This window comes from Triticum aestivum, chromosome 5B, assembly GCF_018294505.1.
Source record: "Triticum aestivum cultivar Chinese Spring chromosome 5B, IWGSC CS RefSeq v2.1, whole genome shotgun sequence".
NCBI lineage: Eukaryota > Viridiplantae > Streptophyta > Magnoliopsida > Poales > Poaceae > Triticum > Triticum aestivum.
In genome coordinates this window covers 31487105-31499537 of record NC_057807.1, presented here as the reverse complement: position 1 = coordinate 31499537, position 12433 = coordinate 31487105, and the positions used below count along the sequence as shown (strand labels likewise).

At 40.3% G+C, this 12433-nt stretch overlaps 1 protein-coding gene across 1 annotated transcript; it reads left to right on the top strand.

Annotated features, from left to right (window-relative positions):
- The first annotated feature begins 5946 nt into the window (after positions 1-5946).
- LOC123115525 (probable 3-beta-hydroxysteroid-Delta(8),Delta(7)-isomerase) lies at positions 5947-10241 on the top strand. Its single transcript, XM_044536664.1, has 4 exons — positions 5947-6195; positions 6567-6713; positions 6816-6924; positions 9808-10241. Exons 1-4 carry the CDS (start codon positions 6036-6038, stop codon positions 10061-10063), a joined length of 672 nt encoding a protein of 223 aa, XP_044392599.1. The 5' UTR covers positions 5947-6035; the 3' UTR covers positions 10064-10241.
- The last annotated feature ends 2192 nt before the right edge of the window (positions 10242-12433 follow it).

The following is a 12433-nucleotide window of genomic DNA, read 5'->3' as shown; positions in this document are numbered from 1 at the left end:
AAGGGAGGAGCGACCATCACCGATGGTCGAATATATCAGAGAGGGAGCACCCACCATATACACAACGTGATAAGAGAGTTTGAAGGAAAACTTGGCAGACCCAAAGTCAACCTGTGCTGAAGAGTGATTAGTGTGTTGAGTTTCTAGTAATTGCCATCGATTTATAATCTTTGAATTATGAACACAGGAAATTTCTGACGATGGTAGGATCCCCGAGTGTGATTACTACGCCGATGACCAGGATATGTGCGAAAGGTATCGTCTGGAAGACGGTAGGTACTTCACCATCAAGCTGGACGAGACATTCGATGTTTTTACGGTAGGTATTGACTTGTGCTTCTTTGCATGAACGTGTAATTAAGCATGACTTGTGATTCTTTGCTTCAACGTGTAATTTCCCTTTTTTTAATTTAACTAGTGCATCCCCTGCCATGCAGGACTGTTTGTTTTGGAGAAGCTCTGTTTCCAAGATAGTGACAATATGGAGACGAAGAGAGCTCACCTCAGGACTCGACATGGTTTAAACTTTTGCGGTTAAGGCTACAATGCAGTTAATCACATGTTGAAGATAATATTGACATTTGGGTGAATGTGGATATGATTCTAGTTCTACCTCTGTGTGAGTTTGTCAAATAAATTTGTTAAGTAGTTTATATTGTTTATTTAAAAATAGTTGATAGCATATTTCCATTCATCAAGAAATGTACGGAAGGTAGTAGACAAAACCTACAACAATTATGGCTCTAAACTAACTTGCAAGGAGAAAAATCATCTTGTCTCATTTATTAATGATGTTGAGACTTTCAAGAATAATTATGAAATTCCTCCAAATTATGTTCAACACCAGTCATTAGTCCATGTGTTGAACTGGTAACATCCATGGAAATAGCATGGTAAGATTTTTTACTATTATGACACTAGTGCATCTTTTGCATACATTCTTCTTAAGCTAAACTACATTGCTAACTATGTTATTTATATTCTTTAACAGAAACTCCCAAAGGATTGTGTGCCTCATTTGATGCATATGAAAGGTGACAAGGATATTATTAGCTTACGACCAAGTCTGCCTACGGTTCACTGTAGTGCATACACGATTTCTCGAAGGGATGAAGACCTCACAACCAAAGAATGTAGAAAAGTTATGAATGATCACAGGGAACTACATGGAGGTAACATGGTGCGCAACCCACAAATTGGAGACAGGTGGATCTCTATTCTCCATAATGGAAATTCAAGGGCTACCATGTTTTATGCTATTTTAACTTAAAAGAGAGTAATAGTTCCTAGCAAGTATACTCATCATGTGCTAAGAACAATTAGCTAGTGGTGGTTATGACTATGATGATGAGGGGGAGTTGTTATTATGATAATGATGAGTTATGTGCTAGAATGATAGGTTGTTATATGACTATGATGATGAGGAGGAGGACTTGTTATTATTATTATTATTATGAGTTATTATTATTATTATGATGAGTTGTTATTATGGTCATGATGAGTTATTATATCAGTGGATGGAAGAAAAGGGATTAGATTCAAGTGAATGAATGCACAGTGACCAATTCTGTACTAGTAGTTATTAAATCATTGGGTGGAAGAAAAACGGATTAGATTCAAGTGGATGGATTGAAAGTGACCAAGTTCGGATTAGTTCACTTTGGATCCATCCTCTTGAATCTAATCCATGTTTTTTCACCAACTGATATAATAACTCATCATAACCATAATGATATATCTCATAATTGCTATTGTATCAAAACTTTTATAAATAAAGTATAAAACAAAAAATACGGACGAATAGTAGTAGTGTGGGGGTATGGCCCATGCTTCCAGTACTTAGCAGTAGCGCGGGTGCAATTACATGCTACTGGTAACTGACTTATCAGTAGCGTGGGGTTGCACCCACGCTACTGCTAAAAATTAGTTGTAGCTTCGTGGCAGTAGCGCGGGCCCTCGCGCTACTGCTAGCCTCTAAACCAGCACCACTACTAGGAGTTTCCCTAGTAGTGTAAGAATCAGTTTCTTGTGGACAAACCACATGAAGATTTTAATTCTTAGCAAAACTTTAACCTTCCACATGTGAAGTGATCTCATCACTGGCCCAGAGTTAATTAAGTCCATGTACATAGATTTCACCGTGAAACTATTGTTCCTGGATTTCCATCGAATGGTATCTGGTTTGTCAGAGAGTTGAACATCCACGAACCTACAGACCAGATGTAGCCAAGATATCCAACGTTCACCCACTAAAGCCCTCCTGAACTGAATGTTCAGTGTTTAGTTGTATAGGCATCTAGTCCTATGTTTTGCCGGTTGTGGCTTTGAGTTCTCCTTTTATTTATCTCTTGATAAGTTTTGTATCATACTACATACTTGTTGGATCTTTTGGTTAATAAGATGGTTTCATGCATTGCTTTGATGCAGAGGGCCGACGTAATCCTCCTTTTCTAAAATAAAAATAAAAATGTAACCTGCTACATAGGGGCCAATAACTACTCCCTCCGTACCATAATATATGATGTTTTAGCAGTTCAATTTAAGCAGCTAAAACATCATATATTATGGTACAAAGGCAGTAACTAATATGGATGGGACCGATCGGACAGCATATAACTAAGAGCATGTGACAAATGATGTATTTCGATAGGCCAATCATGGACCTCATCTGTTCATTAGGCCAAGCTTTTATAATTTTTTCCCATGCGCCGTGTGGTATGATGGCTGAAACATCACCACCATCGGGCGAAGAACGACCCTTATCAAGTCCATGATCACTTCCCAAGTGGTCTACCCCGCCACCCCACTGGTCATCCCGCCAACCATCCTCCACAACATCAACAAGCTCGAAATAAAGAGCTTTCCTATGGTCCGGTTCTGACAAGAAATCGGGGGCTAAATGCAGGGTGAAATGGGAGAAAGTTTTCCTGCCACTTTCGTATGGAGGGCTCGGGGTCCTCAACACCGCCATGTTTACAAGGGCTCTACGGTTACGATGGTCGTGGTATGAATGGAAAGAGCTCACCAACATGTGGGTTGGGATGGGAAACCCATGTGATGCGGAGGACCTCAACTCTTTCTATGCTTCCCCCAGCAGCACCGTTGGTAACGGCGTGAGGACACCCTTGTGCGACTCTCCTTGGCTTCTTAGGCGTACGTCAAAAGACATTGCCCCACACATTTATGAAGCTTCCAAGAGAAAAAGTTGGAAGGTCAGTGAGGCCCTCAAGCACAACGTGTGGATCCTTAAGATCAAAAACCCCATCAACGTCATCACCGAGCACATCACGCAATTCTTCGCTCTTTGTACGCTTCTTAATGAGGTCCACCTTGATGAGCTCGCAGAGGATGAAATCATTTGGAAGCATACGAGCAATGGGCAGTACTCGACAACATCCGCATACAAGGCACAATTCCTAGGGATGGTCCTTTAACCCATGGATATGATGATTTGGAAGGTTTAGCCACCCCCAAAAGTTACTTTTTTTGCTTGGCTAGCCCTTTAAGATAGAATCTAGACGGGGGATAGATTGGCAAAGCGGGGATGGCCAAATTGTGATGTTTTCCCTCTTTGCAAGAGGAGGCAAGTGTGCGGGCCAGATCTCTTCTACAAGTGCCGCTACATTCAGCGTCTTTGGCCTTTGGTCATTGGGAAATTCCCCATGCTTGGGCTCGACACTTCCGACTGTCCCTTGTTTGACACGGTTGAAGATTGGTGGGAAAGCACTTGCGCTGAGGGCACACCAAATCGACAAGCCAAGGCCTCCATCACCATGCTTGTCTCTTGGACAGTCTGTAACGAGTGAGACGTGAGGGTTTTAAGCATAAGTGTGCCCCACCGCCAATCTTGCTTTCTTCCTTCTCCACCGAGGCAAACCTTTGGGCCATTGCTAGAGCAAAGAAACTAGGGTCTTTTGTTGTGCGCGAGTAATCCACATGTCGTGTATTTTGGTGGCTTGTAACAAACATTGTTCTCTCTTATTTAATGGACGAGGCAAAGCTTTTGCCTCCGTTTCAAATTATGCTTACCTAATGGCAACTTCGGTGGTTGTGAATAACGAAACCTTCAACCCTAGCCTGCCAGCGGTTAGGCTGTGGTGCCCTTCATTGTCACATGCTCAATTATCTACCACACAAGTGTTGACTTAATTTATATCAATCTTGGTGAGTACAATCGATCTTTTCATCACTGCTATAATAATGGATGCCTAGCTCAACTCTAGCAGAGCCATCATATGGTCCTCATCGGCATAATAATCGTTGATAAATGACAATTTGGCTGAAAATGACACTCTAGTAGAGTCGTCATATATCCCCCGCATCCTCATAACCTTTGAAGGGCGCTTCATATTGAGCCTTCGATCCTGAATATTTTGAGCTCCATATAGAAATGCCATTGCCGTCTCCGCATAGCTCATTCGCCTACCTCCCACGGCCTCCACCTCTCTCATTGCTGCCCACGACCTCTACTTTTCTCCTTGTCGCCATGTTGCTTAGTCGGCAGACGGACAAGGCGTTGCTCTCCAAGGAGGAGGACTAGATCCTAGTGGAGGAGGAAGAGAAGGAGGAGGCTAGATCTATTATGATGAGGAACATATGGATACGGCCATGGAGAGGAAGCACATCTCATGGCACAAATTTGACATGGATATGGTGACATTAACTGAGACGAATCATGTCATATTGGGCTTCCCTAACCTCGACGATTGCCGGCGGGAATGGGATGAAGACGAGGTTGCCGGACCGTCATACCATCACACGTAGAGGACGAAGTGTCACATATTCATGTGCCCATTGCATTGCATTCATCGTCGTTGTGTTGAGAAGCAACTAGTGCTTCTCCCAAGACTTAAAATACTCATCAGCTTATTAGTATGAAAATGTCGCTAATCGTTTTTTTCACCCCTATGTAAAAACTTTAATGTCATGTTATCTTAAATTAGTGTTTTAATCCCTTAAATTGAGTGTGTGATTATTGAGTTGATGCAATAAAAATAAAATGAAATAGGCCGTATTATGGCGAATGTGTTTGCGCATAGCTGCCGCGTCCTTTAAATGCATATGAAGTGAGCTCCATATCTCATATGGCGACCGCCACCATTTTTTTGCTATAATTATACGGAGGTTTTGTATATTTCTGCTGCATGCAGGTCCCCGTTCCTTTTTAATCACGCCATATTACCCCACCCTCCTAGTTTATGCTGGACCAGTACTGTTACCGATGTGTACCACATGGAGCCACCCATATTCGACTTTGCACGTATGTTTGATAATCTAATCTAGCATCGCCTGATTTTCTGGTGGCCACAAGTAGGAAGTTCATGTGAGAACAATAGATAATGAACTTGTGATTGGATGGTTACAAAAAGTGGTTGTACCTTCAACCTATTAAGCACCAAATCCCCGTTTTGGTACCCATCTTATCTCGTGATGAAGTCCAATAGCTGCCCAAAAATCGTCCAGAGACCTCAACAGGAGGGAAAGGCTTGGCTGAGCTAATTCACATCGCAGACTACAAATAGTACTACGCTAAACCAGCCAAATGATCATGCCTCGAACTACCTCAGCCTCACCAACCAGTAAACGGAATAGGCACTCATTGCCCGCATATATGACAAATCTCCATCTTCAACGGCAGCGGCCAATCTTCCTGCATCATATCCCAGAGCATGGCGGCATGTGGAGTTGTGGACACACCACAAGTCCATGAAAGGGATTCTCATCATAGAGAGGACAGGTTGGGGAACCGGTAGGTGACGCTGATGCTACATCATAGATTAATTAGTCACCATGTGTATCAGCTGCCGCCCCATATTTGACTTTATATGTAGATGTGATTGAGCATCTACATCAATCATCACATTAATTAGTATAATTTTTTTTCTAGGGGACTCATCATCATCTGGAGGTTGTGCATTTAACTTGTTATAAGGAAAGGAGGCGAGCTGCTGTTGCGCCTGCAGAACAAGAGGTTACATAGTGCGCAAGAAGAATTCCACCCACATCTCGCTCGCTCTCTCTTGGTCCATCCAGCCATGGCGATAGGCGGCCACCCTTACTGGCCAAGTGACCTGGAGCTCCCTGGCTTCGTGCCGCAGCAGCTTTCACCCCTCCAACTCGTGGTGCCCCTCATAGGCACTTCCCTCTTGCTCATCGCGGTAATCTGGCTTGTCTCCGGCCATGTCTTCAATACTGGTAACTACTGCAAACACCAAATCTATCCTTACATCATGTATACATATGCACGTTCTTCCTCTGTTTATTTTTACTCTGCTATTAGATTTGCCTTGAGTCCAATTTTGTAAAATTTTGTCAAATTTTAACATAACAAATATTATCAACATTTACAATACCAAATAAATATAATTTTAAAGTTATATTCCACAATAAGTGTAATGATATTGATTTGATGAGGTGAATTCTATTACCCTTTTCTATGAACCGGATCAAATTATATAGAAAGTTTGACTTAAGACAAACCTAACATGCAAAGTAAAAAAGAAATGGAGAGATTGTTCCATGCAACTTAACACTCCCCATGGTCTCTTGATCTTCGTCTCTTCCAGGAAGATCCGGCAGATTATCCAAGGCCGACCGTTTGCTCATGTGCTGGTGGGCAATCACTGGGTTGACCCACCTAATCATCGAAGCATCTTTGCTCTTCACCCCCAATTACCTTACCAAGGAAAATCCCAATTTTTTTGATGAAATATGTAAGTTATTGCTGAATATTATATCCTCTCACCGTATCCATTATCTCAAAATGATGATCTTAATTTTTGGAGTAACTAACTGCATGCATGCTACATCTTAAGGGAAAGAGTACAGCAAAGCTGACTCCAGATATGCCATCGGGGACACCACAACCACCGCGATCGAAGTCATTGCGGTTTTTCTACAAGGCCCTTTATCACTTCTTGCTGTGTAGGTCACCTTATTACATTTTACTACTACTCATTTTCACTTCACTACACTGTCTATTCCCGGCAAAACAAGAATAAGTCGGATCACCAGAATTTCTCAGACTACACTAAGAGATTAAATTTTGCTTGATCTGCTAGTTTCTAGCTAGGTCGATGAATTTGTCAGACCACCAGAATGAATCCAGTTTTGTTTCTAAGGCTTCCTTCGATTCATAGTATAGAATATATAATGAGAATAGGAAAATCACAGAAAAGAGATGTTATTTGGTTCATATTATATGTTTTTTTTCATTTGGTCTAGACTAATGTTATTCTTCCTTTCAAATACGAAGGATTGGTTCTATCATGTATAGGAACAATATTCTATTCCTGCAAATCAAAGGGCTACAAAGGAATTTTTTCTACAAATTCCTACAAAATTCCTATAAACGAAAGAAGGCCTAAATTCCAAGACATACTTCTCACATGGTTCTTGGTTGCAGACACAGTTGAGTCCATCTTTAACGAAAAAACAAAAAGTATCAAACAAATGGCCAGCCACTAGTAGAAAAGAGGGCTTTGGTCCAGGCCGGGTTAGCCCATTAGTCCCGGTTCAGTCTAGAACCGGGACTAATGGGGGCATTAGTCCCGGTTCGTGAGCGCAAGGCCACGTGGGCCATTTGTCCCGGTTCGTTTGGACCTTTTAGTCCCGGTTGGTGCCACGAACCAGGACTAAAGGGTGTGATGCCCATTAGTACCGGTTCATGGCACCAACTAGTACTAAAGATTAGACCTTTAGTCCCGGTTCGAGCCACCAACCGGTACTAATGGGGTTTGAGGCATAAGTACCGGTTCATGGCACGAACCGGTACTAAAGGTCCCATTTTCAAACTCTCCCCCCCCCCGGTGGATCGCCTTTTCAGTTTAAAAAAATAAAAGAAAATGATGAAAATGTCAAAAAAAATGAAAGAAAATAAGTTTCCCATGTGATATGTGGTCTAGTTGTTGGGAAAATTTGCAAATGTGAATTTCGACTTTATTTGCGAAATCTCTCTAGAATTTAGTAAAATGGGCATAACTTTTGCATACTAACTCGGATGAAAAAGTTTTTTATATGAAAAATCCTCAAAAACCTAACAGAAAAAAAGTTATGGGGCTTTTAAGATCTAGAGGCAAAAAAATTCAAAAAATTTCAGTTGTTTTTTGAATTTTTGTTAAATCTGGTCAAACTATGGTCAAACTACTTATTCAAGAAGTATTAGTGTTACTAAATAATTATTCCAGAATATTAGTGTTACTAAATAATTATTTCAGTTTTTTTGAATTTTGGTCAAATCCGGTCAAACTATGGTCAAACTAATTATTCAAGAAAGATTAGTGTTACTAAATAATTATTCAAGAATATTAGTGTCACTAAATAATTATTTCAGTTTTTTGAATTTTGGTCAAATCTGGTCAAACTATGGTCAAACTATGGTCAAACTAATTATTCAAGAAATATTAGTGTTACAAAATATTAGTGTTACTAAATGTTAGTGTTATTTTTGAGAACAATAGTTTCAACAGTGAAATGTGTGACTTCATGCTCAAGCTAAATTCCTGAGGTTAATAGGATTGACATCTTACTATTGTCAGGAAAACAACAAGTGCAGACTTGGAAACGAGGGAGAATAGAACCCGGAAGTTAAGCGTGCTTAGGCTGGAGTAGTGAGAGGATGGGTGACCGTCCGGAAAGTTAGATGATTTGGAATGATGAGGGGTGATTAGAGATTAGAGGTTAAATTGAGCAGTGATGAGGGGTGATTAGAGATGAGAGGTTAAAATAATTCAGAAATTTGAAAATAAAAAAATTCAAAAAAAAAATTAAACGAAAAATCATAAAAATTCCTTTAGTACCGGTTGGTGTTACCAACCGGGACTAAAGGTGGACCTCCAGGCAGCGGCCACGTGTAGAGCCTTTAGTCTCGGTTCCCAGAACCGGGGGAACCGGGACTAAAGGCCCTTATGAACCGGGACAAATACCCCTTTTTTCTACTAGTGAGCACACCCTCAAGCATTCGGTTTGCGTAGGCGACACTCATTTACATACTCCTCCATCGATGCTCATATTGACGCGTAATTAGTCCTCTACCATTTTCTTTTATGTATTGCCCATAGCATATGGTGTACATCACTGATTGCCTACTCAACATAATATGGTAAGAGGAGGATTTCTCTTTGCCATAGTTTTCTTATCAACTTCCAGTCATCTATCGACCCATTGCATTAGATCATAGCATTGGTAAATGTTTTGAAGACTAACAGGTTAAAATTGCGCGTAATATGTACTCGCCATTTATAGATCAACCAATAACCAACATGTGCATACAAAAGAAATCATGTGAGATATGTCTACATGCAACAATGGTGACCTCACCACACCTGACATCTCATCAAAGGTTCACTCAACATGTATGGGAAAAAGTTTTCCATTATATTATACTCCCTCCGTCCAAAAAAACTTGTCCCAAACTTATCCCTCAAATGGATGTATCTAGCACTAATTTGATGCTAGATACATTCATTTGAGGGACAAGTTTTTTTGGACAGAGGGAGTACCATTTATATTCAAATATTTTTCCACTACACAATAATCAATAAAATATATAATATTCGTTTTTAGTTTTAGTTCATATACTAATATTACAACTATGCATGTTTCATATAATCAAATGGCTGGAATACATTTCAATCGATTCATGCAGCAATGCGTGGGGTACTCTCTAGTTTTTAGAAAATTTTAGCATGTCTCTCTAATTTTTTCCACTGTGCTTTATAGATTTATAGCATTAGACTAGATAGAAACCATTAATTGTAGTTTTTTGTTATTTAGTTTATCTGCTTACCACAAGTTTGCTTCTTGCAGCTATGCTATTGCTTCCAGAAAGTCCTACAGCTACATTCTACAGTTCATTGTATCTATGGGCCACATCTACGCAATGTTGGTTTACTACATTACCGCCTACTTAGACGGCATGAACTTCTGCCTCAGTCCATTCTACTTCTGGACGTATTTTGTTGGTGCAAACTCTCCATGGGTTGTGATTCCAATGCTGATAGCAATAAGGAGCTGGAAGTTGATAAGCCAAGCATTTCAGTCTCGCAAGGTGAATCATGACTAGTAAACCAACGCTGGCCCTTGGCACAAGAATTCTTTGGGCACTATGACACCTGCGCAGATGGGAACCACAATTTTACTATTTCTACGCTGGTTGCGGTGATTTGTGTTCCATGATACAATGATTCCTCCGTTTCAAACACAATTGGAATTGAAATAAATTTCTTTTACCTTTTTTCTAAGAGAGGATGGGTTCCTAAGGACCCGTTGCTTTATTAAATGTGAAGCAGTTATGCAAAGAAACTTACATCATGACCCAAAGTGAATTAAAAACTACAAACTAGACCCTGACTTAGGCAAGAAGGACCCTGAATAGTGGATGCATACAACAATTAGGTCCCTGCAAGATCCCGAACGGAAGCAATCTCACAACCACTGAGGATGGGAACCCACACTACTACAGAAACATCTTGTAGACGTCTGCTGACCAGTGACAGTTAGGGCGACTCTTATCACTGGTAATACTTACCGCTCATGGGCAAAGGGACAAACGTGAATGGTAAGAACGCAGTCGTTTAGTGTATTGTAGTGTAACTCCTATCAGTGTGAAGTGGTAGCGCCAAATCTGTGTTGAGACATGAGCGTCCCCCTGACAACTGTGCCGGTGGTCTTAGGTGGGAAGATGTCTCACAAATCTAGTGCCTTTTCGGCCTGGCATGGAGTAAAGACGAAGGCGGATGTCGAATGATTCATCATCAAGAGTTGATTGACGACCACTTTATATCTTGGCAGTACGAAATTGCGTTGTTACCATGTTTAAGGCATCATCTACTTGTCATTGCACTGATATTCGATGGCTGGCATTGAAAATCCTTATACATGTTGTCTTCGATCAAGCGTGGCAATGATGGCGTGAGGACGTTTATCCATTTTTAAAGGTGTTGTTGCGGAAGTAATACTCTTTTTACGGGGAAGAAATTGTACTTTAATTAGTCACTAGACCATGATGGCGCGCGTTGCCGCGTCCGTCTATTTTGCACATATAATAAGGTTTGTGAATGTGCATATTTATAATATGTCTAAACATTTTTCTTTTATATTATAGTGGCAAGGATATATAATAGTTAAATACAAACTGAGGGTTTTTTCTTAAAATTTTCTTTTATCCTCATATATGAAATATGATTAAAAGCAACTAATTTAATTCTTCATGAGAATTTCCTTAAATCAGAAAACGTTCATGTACATACATGAATTATTCTCTAACTAAGACTAAAATGTGCTATTAGCAAAAGGAGCAACTAATTGCAGTGTACCCCGCAAAATAAAATAAAATTGCAGTGTGCAGTTATCTGGATTTGCATCTTCTGGACACCCCTAGCTAGGAACTTAACTTAGGTCATCTAATTGCCTCTTTTTGGAACACAAATGATCAATTACCAGATATGTAAAGTGATGAATGTAACACACAGAACCCATTAGAAATGCTTATTTATACACAGATTGATAGCACAAATAAGAAGTATGAACTGAATGGGTATGTATTGAAACTTTCTTTTTACAACAAAACCTCTTTATTAATACCAATAGTAGTTACATCTTCAGCTAGAAGAGGTACAATACAAGGTGGGGAATCCTCGGCCTGGATAAAGCCTGGTGTTCATCTCGCCAACACAGGAAGTTCATGGGCAACTGCATTATCTTGATGGAACATTGGTCAAAGATTATCTTGATAAAATATGTGAATAAGTGGTAGTAGTCATCTTACACCACCGCCGTCGGGCGGTGTTACTGACTACCCTCCTTCATAGTCAGGTCTTCCTCCATCACCATGTTCTCGGATTCAACAGCAAGCCAGTTGCATCCCAGCGAGAGTGCTAGCATTGAGATGATGGAGCAGCTCTAAAAAAAATTACTATCTACGATGACTGCTCCAGCAGAACTGCATAAATGATGATCATCAAAAGATGCACGCCCACCCAATCCTTTTCAGTTGTGTTATATGCACTTGAGCCATGGAAATATTAGATGCCAACACGCAGTAGGAGAAATACCATTAGTCCTAGTTAGAGAATAATTCATGTATGTACATGAACGTTTTCTGTCCAACAAGATAAACAGAGGGGATGCCATCATTATACATCTCCCTCATATGTTCCTCGGCAACATAGTCCATTAGGATACGTAAATCCCCAAACAGAACAGAGATTCAAGAACCCAATCATAGTGGATGAATAAAAATATTACCACCCAACTGTAGACGCCATTGGAACGACAAGAGAGAACCCAGCCCAGCAGAATCAAAATCAAATCCACCAATTCAGAGCACCTGTATTCAGTTGGGAGTAGAAAAACTAAGATAAATAAAAGATGCAATAATAATCTCATTCTAAAATTTGATATGCAAAGAACTGGGGAAGAGGCTGCGGAGAAG